Source organism: Miniopterus natalensis, chromosome 2 (genome assembly GCF_054644295.1).
Source record: "Miniopterus natalensis isolate mMinNat1 chromosome 2, mMinNat1.hap1, whole genome shotgun sequence".
NCBI classification, from domain to species: Eukaryota; Metazoa; Chordata; class Mammalia; order Chiroptera; family Miniopteridae; genus Miniopterus; species Miniopterus natalensis.
The window spans coordinates 180,886,083-180,900,687 of NC_142082.1; the positions used below are offsets into that span (position 1 = coordinate 180,886,083).

Genomic DNA, 14,605 nt, shown 5'->3' on the forward strand with positions numbered 1-14,605 from the left:
TGGCTTTTCCATCTTTGCATCCACACTCCTGGGGCCTAGCACTCAACAGCTGCTGAATAAACACCTTTGAATGGAACTAAGTTATACGAGACTGAAACGTCTTTACAGTAGCTCAGTCTGGCCATCAAGGGAATCCCAGTCAGTGTACATATGGCCCCATCCAACTGCACTCAGCCTGAACCCACGAGGTAACGGGGAGGGGACAGGGTCAGGAGTTGTGCCTGGGCACATGCTTCCCAGCAGCCTCGCTGTCCAGCCAGAAGTTTCTCTGGGTTCCTGGGATACACCAGTCTGAGGATCCTGATCACATCTTGCCCAACCTCAAGAGGCTGTAGATCGAGTGAGTTTTTTCCATTTTAATTGTAAAAACCAAGACATTTATATAAATAAGACCGCTATGGAAAATAGGATTCATCCTTCTACTAAAACGCTTCTCCCACACTCAAAAAGAATATAGAAAACCCAGCAGAGATAAGAAGTACAAATTAGCATGCGGTCCCTGATGAGAAGTAACTGGCAGGCCAGGTTTCCCTGCTGAAACAGGCCTCGCGGTGAGTGCACTCCTGGCCCAGGCGGCTCACCGGAGGCTCAGTGACACCTGGAGGCTCAGTGACACCTGGAGGAAGTGCTGGACGGCAGTTCCCACGCCCTCAGCCACTGGTCCCAACTGCGCTGGAGGCAGTGGGAAAGGTTCACAGAGCCTGGCTGCTGGGGAGGAGGAGGGGATGGGAAGGCTGCTTGGTCCTCAGGCTGAAGCCGGGTGGTGGAGCTGTTGGCCCAATGAGATGCAGTGGTGGTTCAGCCTGGGGTCAACTTGGGGAAGGGCTTCTGGGGAGTTACCACTTCTTCAGAGGACAGAGAGGAGCTGCCGGTGCCCCTGGGGAGGAGAGGCTCCTCCTTGGGGCCATTTGCATATGGTCAGTAAAGACATGTGCAGGGGGCACCTGACAGCACGCTGGGGTGGAAGGCAGGGGGCTCCCGGATGCAAGCAGGTGTAGCCCCAAGAGAGGTGGGGCTGGCACGTCTTTGTGAGAAAAGTTCCACCTCCCCACCCTCCTCCTACCCTGTCACATCTGCCGCCCTCCCCTGCATCGAGACCACTGCCTACTGCCCCCTTCACACCCTGGGACCCAGAGTGAGATGGCTGGGAGCCTGGGGATACAGATCTTGGTAAGTTCACACACTGGGCATGGCTTAGGACACTGGTACACAGGACAAAAGAAAGGCCCCATGCTCTCCTTCAGAAAACTAGGACCCTCCTGGGGCTGCTCCCCATGCCAGATGGATGGCAGGAGAAGGCCCCGCAGGGTCGGGGGCAGGGGTAGGGGACAGTGTCAGGAGCACTTCCAGACACACACAGCCAGGGTCCCCCCGAAGTACAGGTAGAGGAGGTTCTTCACCTCATGTGTGATCTCAAACCCAAAGCCCTCGCCGATCACCACATGCCAGGAGGAGCCGAACTTCTTGTCCATCGCCTCCTTGATCATCTTGGCAGCACTCTGGAATGAAGAGGGCGCTCATTAAGGGGTGCGGGGGGGGGGGGGGGCAGGGGAGTGCGTGAGTCAGCTCCCTCTGTGGGCAGGAGAAAGGCCTGCTGCCCTGGTATTGCTGTTCCCCTGCTCCTGGAACCATGGGAAAGGGTTTCCACGCAGGCCACCTCCTGCCAGGGATACTGCACAGGCCAGAGAGGCAGACATGCCCTCACTGGTCAGGGAGACCCTGCTGAGGTGGCAGAGCAGGCATTGGGGCTGGAGACAGAGCCCTGGGTCTGCGTTCAGGCCTGCCACTCAGTGCCTGCGTCTGGGTCAGCACCAGGCTGTTCTCAGGACTAAATGAGTCACATGGTCAAGAGCAGCCTGCAGGCCGTATAGGATTGTGATGCTCACTGCGAGGTGTCGGGTGATGTTCAGGGAACAAAAAGGTTGTTCCCTGATGGGTTCGGCAGGCTCCCAGGAGATAAGCAGGACTGCTTCCCGCAGTCATGGCAACAGCCCCCACTCCTTCCCGTGCTTGCTCTTTCCAGAAGCTTCTTTCAAGAGGTCTAGGGAAGGGCAGAGGCCCCTGTCTTTGCAGGACAAGTCCCAGGCTCAGGCATCTGCTGTGCTCCAGCAGCCTCACCACTGTGCCTGGTGCCATGTGAGCACTTGGTCCGCATCACCTCATTGCACACATCCTCACTGCCCAGGGAGGGGGCAGCACCCCTACCCCAGTTACAGACTAGGAAATGGGCTCAGGGACGAGAAATGACCTATCCAAAGTTAAAGAGCAAGGAAGGGCTGGAGATGGGATTTGAACTCGGGCCCCCGAGCTTTCATTGGCCAGGGTCTGCCTCCCCACTGGCTGCCATGACACCAATTTCTTCCTCACTCACTACCGGATTGATGAATGACATTCCCGTGTTGATGCCTACTGGCCACATCCCCAGCACGGAGAACAGCGCCTGGTACAGAGATGGTGTCTAACACCTTTTCTGAATGGATGAATGGATACATGAATGAATGCCTGGGCGGGCCTGTTCTCTACTGGCATGGAGCCAAGGGAAAGGTGCCCTATTCAGCAGCCCACCTGACAGGGAACAGGGCAGGGGCTTCACGAAGACGCCTCTGGCTTTTCTCCCTCTAGGGCTGGGCTTGACCACCACATTAGCCCATGGACAGCAACAGCCTCTTCCCTCACTGGCCTTCCCCAGGCTACAAATGCTTCTAAGGAAGGCTTTAGCCTGGTCCCAGCAGGATGCTCTGGAGCTGGCTGTGGGGACTGGGGTTCTTGATTCAACCATGGGGGTCACCAAAGGCACAAGGGGCTGCCTGTACCAATGGCAATACCTCGTTGTTGTTGGAGAATTTCTCACAGGCCGTGACACATAGCTCCATGGTCTCCACTCGCATCTCCTCTGGCATGTCCGAGTGCTAGAGACAGGGCAGGGGTGACAAACAGAAAGAGGCTTAGCCCATGGCCTGATCTCGGGGCTGGCCTCTCTGTCCCAAGCTTAAGGCACGGACACTGGGTAAATGCCCTGGCATCTCCTTACTCAGGGTGCACAGCTGGGGACTAGGAGCACAGACTCAAGCTGAGCCATGTGGGTTCTGAGGCCCAAGCCCCTGAGCAAGGGCACAAAGTGTCATCAGTACCACATGCCAGCCCGGAGACCCGGGGAAGAAGGCAGGCCAGGCAGGAGAGAATGCGGCTCAGGAAACGGTTCACAAGCTGCCTCAGAGCACAGCTGATCTCACCCCGAAGCCTGAAGAGACAGCTCTCCATGGCTCCTGTTTTCTCCCGCCGCTCTGGTTGCTCTTCTCCGCTTGGCTGGAACCCCTTGCGGCCCCAGCGCTGGAGGGCCCTGGGCTCATCTCCACCCTTTCCCCTTCTTGGGCTAGTTGCTCTCTGGGCGATCCAGCCTGTTCTGTGGATTTATTTCTGTTATATATGGGGAGGTGTCCTACCATTTCATCCCCAGTTTTAATCTCTCTTTTGGGCTCTGGACTCCTACATCTTTACTCAGATGCTAAAAAGACAACTCCTGCTTTTCCCCATAAACCTCCTCCTCCCTCTCAGGAACTGAAACTATGTTGTTTAAGCCTTTCCTTCCTGTGGCCAGGCCTGTCTGCCTTGTTCACTACTATATCCACAGTGCCCAGAACAGTGCCCGGTATATAGCAGGTGGCCTAAATAAACAGTTGTTGAATGAATGAATGAATGAAAGAATGAATTACTGTTGACTTCTAGAACTCTACATCTGAGCCAGCAAAGCCCTTCTTAACGCCTCTCTCCAGGGCTGCGTGGGCCCTGCTGGCCGCCCTGCTTCCCTCCCCTGGGGCTTACCCTGACCAGAGGGAAGGTCTGCAGCCGTTTATAATCAGCCTCATCTTTCTTCCCTTCTGCTTCTCCCATGATCCTTCCACTGTGACCACTGGAAGGGAGAGTGGGCTCTCAGAAGGTGCTGGGACTGGCAATTAAAACACACCCAGGAGACTCAGGAAGCAGGCCCTGCCAGCTTGATGGGAGCAGAAAACGCCTTCACCCAAGGGGTGCTGTAGAAACAGGAAAAGCCAGGAGAAAAGAGCTGTCTCTAAAACCATACATCACAAATTAGAACTGTCTCAGTAACAATTTGACACCTCCCAGTCTTAACTCCTCCGCATCTTTTCCAAATGGCCAGCGAGTCTGCAGACGAGAGGATGAGTCAACAGGAGATGCTGGGACCTGGCTAAGAACACACTGGAGTGATGCCGCAACCACACTGTCATCAAGACAAACACCGACTGCGGGCCAGGCTGAGGACAGAGCCATGAGCTGGCAACGAACAAACAGAGCCTCACTGCGTGCCCACTATGTGCATGGTCCTATTTCTCAGCAGACGTGATTAAATAGTATCAGGTCATGATCCATAATCCTGGGCTTATGGGAAAGCGAGTGCCTCCTTCCGCAGTTCTGTGACCTGCAGAAGGCACGGGAATAGCGGTGCTCTGTCCTCTTGGCACGCCAGGCTCTCTAGCTCTTCCTGCCCACCCCCCGCAGGCCACCCTGTCCTGTCTGGCTGGTCCAGGGGTTGGAGGCCTAGGTGTTAGCGCTGCTTCCACTGCTCATCTCAGTATGGCTTTGGGCCTCAGACTCCTCAGTAAAATGAGGGCAGTCATATCTATCTCATGGGGCTGTTATGAGAACCAAATGAGACAATGTACGTAAGCAATGATCACAGGCCAGGCATGTGGTTGGCACGGAGCTGTTACGTTGCTGACCTGAGGTCCCCCACCAGTGAGCAGCAGAGCTGGGGTCTGAGTCTGGGCCGTCTCTGGTGTGGGCACCCCTGATCCTTCATCATGCCTTCTCACAGCACTGACACACAGTAGGCGTCCACAAAACTGACCTGGAGTGCCTGACTACTAGCGTGGCTCAAGCGAGTCCAGCAGCAAGATAAACGTTTGATCTTCCCTTTCAGTTTGCTATTCTAATGCTAACTTGACCTTGTTTGGCCAAGCACTGAGCGTTCTGTGCGTTTCCTGGCTGTGCTCTCATTCCCTCCCACTCTCCGGTGCCTCAGGAGCCCTCAGCGCCATCCCATTTGGTCGCTCCCTCAACCGAGGCTGGAAGCCTGGCACCGATTCCACCATCCCACTGCACCGGCATTTTCTGATTTCTCAGCGGACAGATGGCTCTTCTTATCTCATCAATTCTGGGCACTTGTACCATTCAGATATTAGTAGGTTTTGTTTGGTTCTACATATAAATTGGCAAACTACCAAGGACAATCTCATTGTACTTTCTGCTCATGTTTCTTATTTCACAAAATCCAGTGAATCACTTTGTCTTCGCTCATTAACTTACGGCCCATCTCCAATTCCATCCTGTCCCTCTTGCTTTATTAGAGGCCACTTTATCGGGTCTTCCTCCAGTTACCAAGGGGTGACAGAAGGTGGTGGCTGCACTGATGATAAAAGGACAAGGGCTTTAAGGTTTGTTTACCTCTTGAGATTTTCAAATGGGAACTTAAAATTCTGAAGCAGCTGCTTATGCCTCTTCCACCTAAATATTTCTGTTTGATTCAATTCATCCTCAGGCTAAAAAAGTGCTAAAAAGCATGGAGGAGCCTGGAAGGGCATTCGGAGGCGATCATGAACATGCCAGCCAGCCCTCGGGGGGGCAGGGTCTGCAACAGCTGCATGGACCCTTCTTCGGCATATGGGATCTTGATGAAACAAGACTTCGGAGGTATGTCAAAGCCCATGCTTCAGGAACAGGGGGAAAGCCATTAGGAGTTTCGGGGTAGGGGGCGTCACCTTGCAAGGTAGAGAAGGCACAGGACCAGGAGGTGGAGAATTTAGGCTTGAATGCCAGCTATGTGACTGAAATGACTTCTTCCTTCCTCCTTGCTCTGCAGCCTTGGGCGAGTAGTTTAACCCCAGCCAGCTTTGCTCCTCAATGAAACAGGATAATACCATCTCAGCTTCAGAAGCTGTTGCAAGCACCAAGGATATGCATGGAAGCATTTTGAAATTTTGAAGCTCTCTGAACTGCCTGGCTGGGCGTGGCTCAGCAGTTGAGCATCCACCTAGGACCCAGGAGATCATGGTTTGATTCCCAGTCAGGGCACATGCCCGGGTTGCGGGCTCAATCCCCAGTCTGTCATCATTGATGTTTTTATCTCTCTCTCCCCCTCTCCCTTCCTCTCTGAAATCAATAAAGATATATTAAAAACAAACAAACACTTTAAAGCTCTCTGAACTATGATCGTCACACTGCTCTTTCTACCGTCATATTAGCCAGGACTTTGTCCACATGATTTGACCACGTCTATTAAAGTCCGCTAAAGAGCGTGCAAATAGCTTTCATAAGCACTACAGGAGCTTCCGGAGTCCAAATGGGATGAAAAGGAATAGTATCAGATGGTGCTTCCCAGTACAGAAAGGTAGGAGAATCTTTGATGATGCTGTATCATTACAGTACAGCTACAGTCATTCAGACATGATTCAAAACCCTGCCGAAAGAATGCTACCAAAAATAGAACTTGAGGTTTTAATAACCTTATCAATCTTCCATGCAAATGAGTGTGTACCTGACAGCTCCAGGCCAAAAAGACTCACATTGGGCCTAAAAGAGAGCCCTTTAATAATGTAAGTGTGCCCATGGCCAGCGTACTGGAATCCGCTGGGTACCGAAGCTCGACCCGTCCCAGGGCCCATCCTGGCGCACAAGGCCAGAGGCAGCCTTGCTCTCCCTCCAGCCCTTTACACTCCTCTTCCCCCAAGGGCCCCTCCGTGTACTTGATCAAGACATTTTCTTTATGTGTAATATGATGTAATAAACAACACTGACTCATGTCTTATACAGATCTGGATGAAAACCCAAACATTCTGGTCAAGATACAGAGAACAACAAAAAGTCATAACTGTCGCAGCTATTCGCTCTGCACGAGAAGAGCTGCTTACTTACTGCAGACCGTGGATAATGCAGTCTCCCACCTCCCCTTCCCACTCAAGAGAACAGAAGTGAACATAGAGACTAAGAATGACATTATCACAAAAATAAACTGGAGTTAGCACATTTTTAAATATGTTGTTCTTAGATAGATGACGTATCAGATAATGAACTGGTAAGAACAGATACTTACGCTTGATCTTAGCCAAAAGGCCGAACCACTGACTTGTTTTTAAAAAGATCATTCACAGTTGCTCATTGCTGGTGACATCTCACAACCAGTCATGATTTGGCAGTGTGTCAGGAGTCAGACAATCACCAGGGCCTGAAGGACTTTCTCTATTCTGCTGTAGGTGCCCCAGAGCACTAAGTCCAGTGTCTGGCAAATGCCAAAAGACCAACAAATATCTACATTGTAATTAAATTATATTTCACTTGCCCCCCCAGGAAGGGAGAGGACATATCAAATTCATTCCGTAATATTTATTGAGCACTGACCTTAGGAAAGGCAACAGAATGGGTGCTCTGCATACAGGAGCTCATTTACTCCCTGATAACTCTGTCAGACAGGCACTATCATCCCTACTGTCCTGATGACCACACAGACTGAAAAAAGGAAGGTGACATTCCTCCTGGCTAATAAATGGAGGAGCTGGGATTCAATCAGGTATATATGACTTCAAGCTTATGCTTTTCCAATTACTCCACTACAAGCAAGAGCTAGTCCCTATTTTTAAACTTACAATCTGAGAGACCAACGCACGTACACAAGGAACTAACTGTGGTTCATGACAGAAAGCAGTAAGTGCCACAAGACAGATGCAAAGAGAGAGGAAAGGGGAGAATTCTAGAGGGGCAGGGAGAGGACAGTAAGAGTAGCTTGGGGGCCGGGGCAGCATTTGAGTCAGGCCCTGAAAGGTGAGTAGGAATCCCAGCAGGTGAGGAAGACCTTCCAGGCAGAAGAGAGGCACAAACAGGGTGATATCAACGCAGAAAGCTCCAAACATTTTCTGTGCAAGTCCAAGAGTCCAATGTGGCTGGAGGACAGAAGTTGTCAAAGGAGAAGGGAGACTGAAGGCTGGGAGAAAAGGCGGGGTTAGGATGTGAAAGTACAGAAGGGCCCTAAAACCTAGGCTTAAGAACTGTGGATATTTTTAGTGGGGAATGAGAAGCCCTTTGGAGGTCTCTTGGGGGTTGTTGACATGGTTGTGTTTTGGGGCAACTGTTCTAGTTAATATAACTGAGTTAACAGGAGGAGGGACCAGAAGTAGGGACACCAGTTAGGAAGCTACAGCAATGGCCCAGGTGACAGACATTAAAGACCTGAACCAGGGTGGTGGCTTCAGAAGTGAAGGGATATGAGATCCTTGCTGAGGCAGAACCAAAGCAACCTCATGATTGCCTGAGTGGGATGGGCATGGCAGAATGACGGGCGATGCCCCAGCAGGATGGCTATACCCCTGAGAGACACAGGGGAAGTCAGGCATAACAGACAGAGAGGGAGAGAGCAGGCCAGTCTGATTTTAGAACTACTGAGTTTAAGTTGCTGGCGACATGTGCAAATGGAGGTGCCTCATCAAGAGAAGGTAATCAGGGGCAGAAGGGAAGCCACTGAGTCCAACCATCACATCAATCAATGTCTCAATCTCTACCCCCATCCCCACCCCCAAGTATCCCTAACCATGGAAACCCAGGAGAAAGAACAGAGCTGGAGATCTGGATTTGAGGGTCAAATGGAGAAATGACAGCTCACACTAAGGGAGTCGGTGGCACTTCTGAGGGGAAAAATGTGGGGAAGAGACGAAGGACATAAAGTAACAAATACTGAATCTATGCTGGACTGGACTCTTTCTTCCTCAGAATCCCAAAGGAGATGCTCTGTGGTACCCTGATTTTCTATGAGCCCAGGGAGATGAGGTAACTCCGGTCCTGCAACTGGGAACCCAAACCAGTTTGTCAGGTTCTTCTCACTACACCCGATTCCTCAATGGGAAGCACATCCTCAGGGAAGCCTGCAGTTGGGTCAAAGAATCACATCCTAGAAGGTCAGAGTCGAAGAGGCCTTAGAGATCATTCAGCCCAACTTCTCTTTCACAGATGGGGAAACTGAGGCCCAAGGAGGGAAATGACCAGCACGTCGCCTACTGTCCAAGTCCAGCGGTCTAGGCCCAGGCTCTGGTGAGCATAGGCCCAGCCGCCAGAGGGGGGTAATAACTCCTCGGAAGGTGGGGAGTCAAGGTGCTGGGGGCGGGGTTCGGGTCCGGGAGTACGAAGGAGCGCAAAGCGCGACGGGGCCTCGACTGAGGAGCGGGGGGAGAGGCGGCTGCAGAATCACGACGGCGAACCTGTCACCACCGAGCTCGCAGGTCTCCTAAGTGGGAGGATGGGGGTTGGGAGGACCTGGGGCTGGGGACCAGCAGGGAGGAGACTGAGGTGGGGCCTCCGCGGTGGGCGAGGCCCCGCAAGCCCAGCGGAGCTTCCCGGCTCCCCTGCGAGCCGGCCCTCCCCACCCGGCTGCCCGCCGAGCCCCGGGGCCTCACCTGCTCCCGCGGGGGCTGGAGCCCGGGCCGCAGCTAGCTCACCCCCGCCAGGGTTGTCAAGGAGCAAAACAAGAGTGTCTTAGCAACAGCAAGGAAGTCCCACCCCTCACCGGACGTTGACAAAAACTTCACTTCTTATTGGTGATTAGAAATGTCCTTCAATGTCGAAGGGCCCTACAACGTAGAGGTTTGCGCGGAAGGGGCGTGGCTTAGACGCCAGAGAGGCGGGGCTTAACTTATAGTTGTCTTAAGTGGGCCTGAAGAGCCAGGGGCACACAGAAGTTCTTATTTCAGAGAAACAAACTTTTACAAGCAGTATTGCCTTGGGGGTTTCTTTTAGCATTTGAGATAACGAATGCAATTTGTTTATGTCGTGACACTGAGCTGCTACTTTATTAGGATCTCAAAAAGCCCAGTAATAACCAGTATTTATGTCGGGCTTTACAAGGATCCCTCCCTGGTTCTCACCACAGTTCCTTTGGACCGCAGTGTTTGTAACCCCACCTGAACTAAGCTCGAGAGAGGCTGAGTAACTTGTTAAAGGAAAGAATCGAGGCAAAGCTCCTTGAGAACCAACCCAGGTGCTATTCCCGCTGGAGCGCACCCTCATGGCCGCCTCGTCCCAGTCCAGGGGGGATACTGTGCCATCTAATTAAAGGCACGGCTGCCCAGAGCCTTTTTCCCTTTATGAGGGAAAATGAATCTGAAAGTATTAATATGACGATGGAAGGGACAAGAACCTGCGGATTATTGGATTGGTGGGTCAAAGTTTCAGTGGGGACTCCATAACTGAAACAGCGACTTTCTCCCGGCGGGTGCTTGGAGTGCGCTGGCACCTCCTGGGAACTCAGCCCTGGCCGGGTGCTGGTGACTCCGAGACAAATACGACGAGGACCTGTGTCCCAGAGAAGGCACAGTCCAGTGAGGGGACAGCTGTGTCAACGAAATGGATACAAAATGATTCAGGCTCCGGTAGGGAGGTGGGCGAGGCGCAGGTTCTCTGCAAGGAGGGAGTAGCTCCTCTCAGAGGAGGCGGTGCTTGAGCTGGCTGAGTCTCCAAGACCCGGAGCCTAAGGGGGGGGGGGGGGGGGGCACGGTTCTCTGGGGAACTTATTGGTGTGGAGGGTGAATGTGGTACCAGTGGGAGGTGATGGTGAAGAGGGTGGGGGTGAACGTGCAGGGTGAAGTAGGGACCACAAGAGTCAGACGGGTTTGAATGGCAGGTTCGGGCATTTGGGTGTCCCCCAGGGCGAGGCGAGAGCTGGGGAAAGTAGACGGTGGAGAGTTCCAAGGCCAGGAGTAACATGGTCAGATCTGGGCTGTGGAAAGATCACTTGGGTGGTGAAGACAGTGGGCTGGACTTGGAGTGGGTAGACAGGAGGCAGGCACAGTGGGTTTGGTTTTGAGGCTTGGCAGCTTGAGGCGTCCTAGGCCCTTGCCCATTCCCACCTTGCCTCCCTGTTGCATTCTGAGGGTCCGGGAATGTCTGACTCAGCCTCCGTAGTTCCTGAAGTCTTTTTGCAAACTTTCTCCAGGAGATGGAAGGTGGCCTTTGAGGGGGCTGAAGCTCTTGCCTCCGCCTCTCATCCTAATTTCTCTAAAAGGGGTACACGTTTGCTGTCTTCTTTTTCTCACCTCCCATTCAGCCCACTGCAATCTGGCTTCCACTCCCACGATGCCACCAAAATTCTCTCTTCCATGGTTACCAGTGACTTCCCGAAGAGCAGAATCCGATAGACCCATTTAGTCGTCATCTTCCTGTACTCATCCTGTCTGCTGGCATGGCCTGTCTACCACACCAGTCTTAAAATTCTGTACCCGAGGTAGTGCTTTCAGAACTCTTTACAGTGCAGTCCAGGGTCCCATGGCATTAGAATGGTGAGGGGCAGGAATCTGTATTTTTTTACAAACCCTGTGCACACTCACAGTTGAGAATCACTGCTCTATCCTAACACTGGGAGCACCTCACTCTTCTGGATCTCCTTGAATCTCTTATTACTCCCTTTCTTGGGCTTTTCTTCCTCTGCATTCTGTGCCCATCTTGGCCCTCAGTGGTCTCAAATTTCTTCCTGCACTGTTTCCTTCTCATCAGTGAAAATTGCCCTTGGCCATACTTCCTGGGTACTTAACTGGAATTGAGGTTGCGTATGTACTTTGGAAAAGTCCCTCTGGTGGTTCCAAATACTTTCCCAGGGAGTTATGCCACCCTATCCATATCTTGTTGAGAACTGCTGCCCTAAGTACTGTCCCTTGGGGATCTCATCCACTTCATGGTTCCATTGTCAATGTCCTAGATTCTGATAGTTTCTGCATTTCTCTCTCCAGATCAGGCCTCTCACTGGAGCTCCAAACCTAAATAGCCAACTGCCCCCCGGTCACCTCCACCAGGATGTCCCATAAGCCTTTCAAACTATATGTCTCAAACGGAATCGATCGTCTCTCTAACCTGCCTCCCCTGCATTTCCTGCCTTGGTAAATGGCAGCACCACCCAGCCAGTTGCCTCCATCAGAGACCAGGGACTCTCGTCCTTCACACTTTCCCCACCATCACCCACCTCCAGGCAATCACCAGCCTGCCAGTTTTGACTTTGTCCTGATTACAGCCCCTTCTGGTGATGTTCATGGCACTCTGCATGTGCACAGACCGCGACCCCATCTGTATTCTTGCAATAACTTTCTAACAGGACTCCCAGGCTGCGGCCTGGCCCATCTTCTGTACCATAGACAATGTGATTCTTCTAAAACCCACATCTCACCACTGCCTTCCTCTCTCTAACAACTCCTTCCCTCCCTCCACAGTTCCCCATTGCCTCTAGGGGGACATCCGATGCTGACACCTGGCATTCAAGGACCGCATGGTGTGGCCTGTGGGCAGCTTTGTCTCCTTGCTGTGTCTTCCCCTATTCCTTATGCCAACTCTCATGACTCTCCACACACTCCATGCTGTTTTTCACCGCCTGCCTTTGTTCATGTATCTTCTCTGCCAGCAAATCCCTCTGCCCTTCCGTCCTTTCGGCTATATGAGCCCATGCACTTTTTAATTTTTTTTAACTTTTAAATTTATCTTTATTGTTGAGAGTATTACAGGTATACCATTCCCCCCCCAATTGATCCCCTCCACTTCCCTCCCACCCCCTTCCCAGGCCTTCACCCCGTTATTAACTGTGTCCATGGGTTATACATATAACTTCTTTGGTTAATCTCTTCCCACCCTCCACCCCCCTTCCCTCTTTCCTCTGAAATATGATCGTCTGTTACATGTGTCAATGTCTCTGGATCTATTTAGTTTGTCAGATTCTTTTGTTCATTAGCTTCTTCTTAAAGAAGACCCTTCAACATTTCCTGTAGTGCTGGTTTGGTGGTGATGAACTCCTTTAGCTTTTCCTTGTCTGAGAAGCTCTTTATTTGACCTTCAGTTCTAAATGATAGCTTTGCTGGGTAGAGCAATCTTGGTTGTAGTTCCATGTTTTTCATCACTTTGAATATTTCTTGCCATTCCCTTCTGGCCTGCAAGGTTTCTGTTGAGAAATCAGCTGACAGTCGTATGGGTGCTCCCTTGTAGGTAACTAACTGCTTTTCTCTTGCTGCTTTTAAGATTCTCTTTGTCTTTAACCTTTGGCATTTTAATTATAATGTGTCTTGCTGTGGGCCTCTTTGGGTTCCTCTTGTTTGGGACCCTCTGTGCTTCCTGGACTTGTAAGTCTATTTCTTTCCCCAGGTAGGGGAAGTTTTCTGTCATTATTTTTTCAAATAGGTTTTCAATTTCTTGGTCTCTTTCTTCCCCTTCTGGCACCCCAATAATACGAATGTTGGGCCTCTTGAAGTTGTCCCAGAGGCTCCTAATACTATCTTCATATTTCTGGATTCCTTTTTCTTTTTGCTCTTCTGGTTGGGTGTTTTTTGTTTCCTCATGTTCCAAGTTGCTGATTTGATTCTCAGCATCCTCTACTCTGCTGTTGATTCCCTGTAAATTATTCTTCATTTCAGTTCCTGTAGCCTTCATTTCAAATTGGTACTTTATTATGTTATCGATTTTCTCAGTTATTTCCCTAAGAGTCTGCTTAAACATCCTTATAAACAAAATTCTGAACTCTCTATCTGTTAGCTTGCTTGGATCTATTTCATGTAGTTCCTCGTCTAGAGATTTCTTCTGTTCTTTCCTTTGTGACATATTTCTTTGCCTCCACATTTTGGCTGCTTTCAGATGTTTGTTTCTATGTACTAGGTAGAGCTGCTATGTTTCCTGGAATTGGTAGAGTGGCTTTGTGTAGTAGGTGTCCTGTATGGTCCAGTGGTTCAGCCTCCCCAGTCACCTGAGCTGGGCCTTCTAGGTGCTCCCCTGTGTGGGCTGTGTGCACTGTCCTGTTGTAGTTGAGCCTTGGTTGCTGTTGGCGTCACTGGGAGGAATTGACCCCCAGGCCAATCAGCTGTGAGGACCAGCCGCAACTACAGCCAGAGAAATGCTGTGCTGGAGACACCCTTATGGATCAGGATTTACTTCAGTGGAGCTTTGGTGTTCACCAAGTGCACCCCTTGAGTGTCACTTGTGGATGTGGTAGGGTTGTAATCCAGCGTGGTCGAGTCTGACCACCAGGTGCACTGTCTCTGGGGCCTCCCGGGAGGTGCAAAGTCAGCCTGTGCCAGTGCCTTGCCCAGGGCCACCCAGCACGAGCTACACAACAAACCGTAGTTGGCTGCTACTTGTGCTGGGCTTGGCGGTGTCCAGGAGAGGCCCAGCTATGAGCCAGTGCAGGCTGCCACTAGGGCCAGGCCTGGGGCCCCTTATCAAGCTGTACGGGGCCCGCTGCTGCTTGTTTGAGAGATTTTAGGAAAGTCCTAAGCATGAGGCTCGAGAGGCCACTTGCACAGAAAAGCCCCTGGAAACGGCCTGGATGAGCTGCAGGTGCAGAGAGGCGGGACCTCTGGGAACCACGGGGCGGGGCCAAAGGCGAGTCAGTTGCTGGCGATTCAAACATGGCGCCTGCCTGCCGGCTGTGTGCGGGGAGGACTCGCCACAGGAGCCATGGCCTCCGCCAGCCCTTCTGCCTGGGAGGAAGCCGCCCTCCACCTCTCGCCCCTACTCCAGGCAGGTCAGTTCCTCCCCGAGTGTCCCGGGTCCTTTCAGGCCGCTGCCCGGTGCTGGGCTCAGA

At 51.9% G+C, this 14,605-nt stretch overlaps 1 protein-coding gene and 1 pseudogene across 5 annotated transcripts; both read right to left on the minus strand.

Moving 5' to 3' along the window:
• Positions 1–341: 341 nt before the first annotated feature.
• Positions 342–9,531, minus strand: DNAL4 (dynein axonemal light chain 4). Of its 5 annotated transcripts, none has more exons than XM_016205289.2 (5): positions 9,456–9,531; positions 3,823–4,031; positions 2,826–2,909; positions 1,401–1,499; positions 342–769 (listed from the first exon to the last, which is right to left on the minus strand). In XM_016205289.2, the coding sequence occupies exons 2-5, from the start codon at positions 3,889–3,891 to the stop codon at positions 746–748; spliced, it is 276 nt and encodes a 91-aa protein (XP_016060775.1). In that variant the 5' UTR covers positions 3,892–4,031; positions 9,456–9,531; the 3' UTR covers positions 342–745. The 5 variants fall into 5 exon arrangements, with proteins under 5 accessions (XP_016060775.1, XP_087670124.1, XP_087670126.1 ...); XM_087813998.1 differs by having other exon boundaries at positions 342–897; XM_087814000.1 differs by lacking the exon at positions 3,823–4,031 and having other exon boundaries at positions 342–897; positions 9,456–9,527.
• On the minus strand, positions 7,029–7,138 carry LOC148093935 (U2 spliceosomal RNA; annotated as a pseudogene).
• Positions 9,532–14,605: the final 5,074 nt, after the last annotated feature.

Excerpts from the sequence above, each read along its gene's own strand:
- DNAL4 (XM_087813998.1), bottom strand. The coding sequence starts at position 3,891 with ATGGGAGAAGCAGAAGGGAAGAAAGATGAGGCTGATTATAAACGGCTG. Across the intron at positions 2,910-3,822 it reads AGACCTTCCCTCTGGTCAGG|CACTCGGACATGCCAGAGGA; the intron begins GTAAGCCCCAGG and ends CCCTGTCTCTAG. Across the intron at positions 1,500-2,825 it reads AATTCTCCAACAACAACGAG|AGTGCTGCCAAGATGATCAA; the intron begins GTATTGCCATTG and ends TCTTCATTCCAG.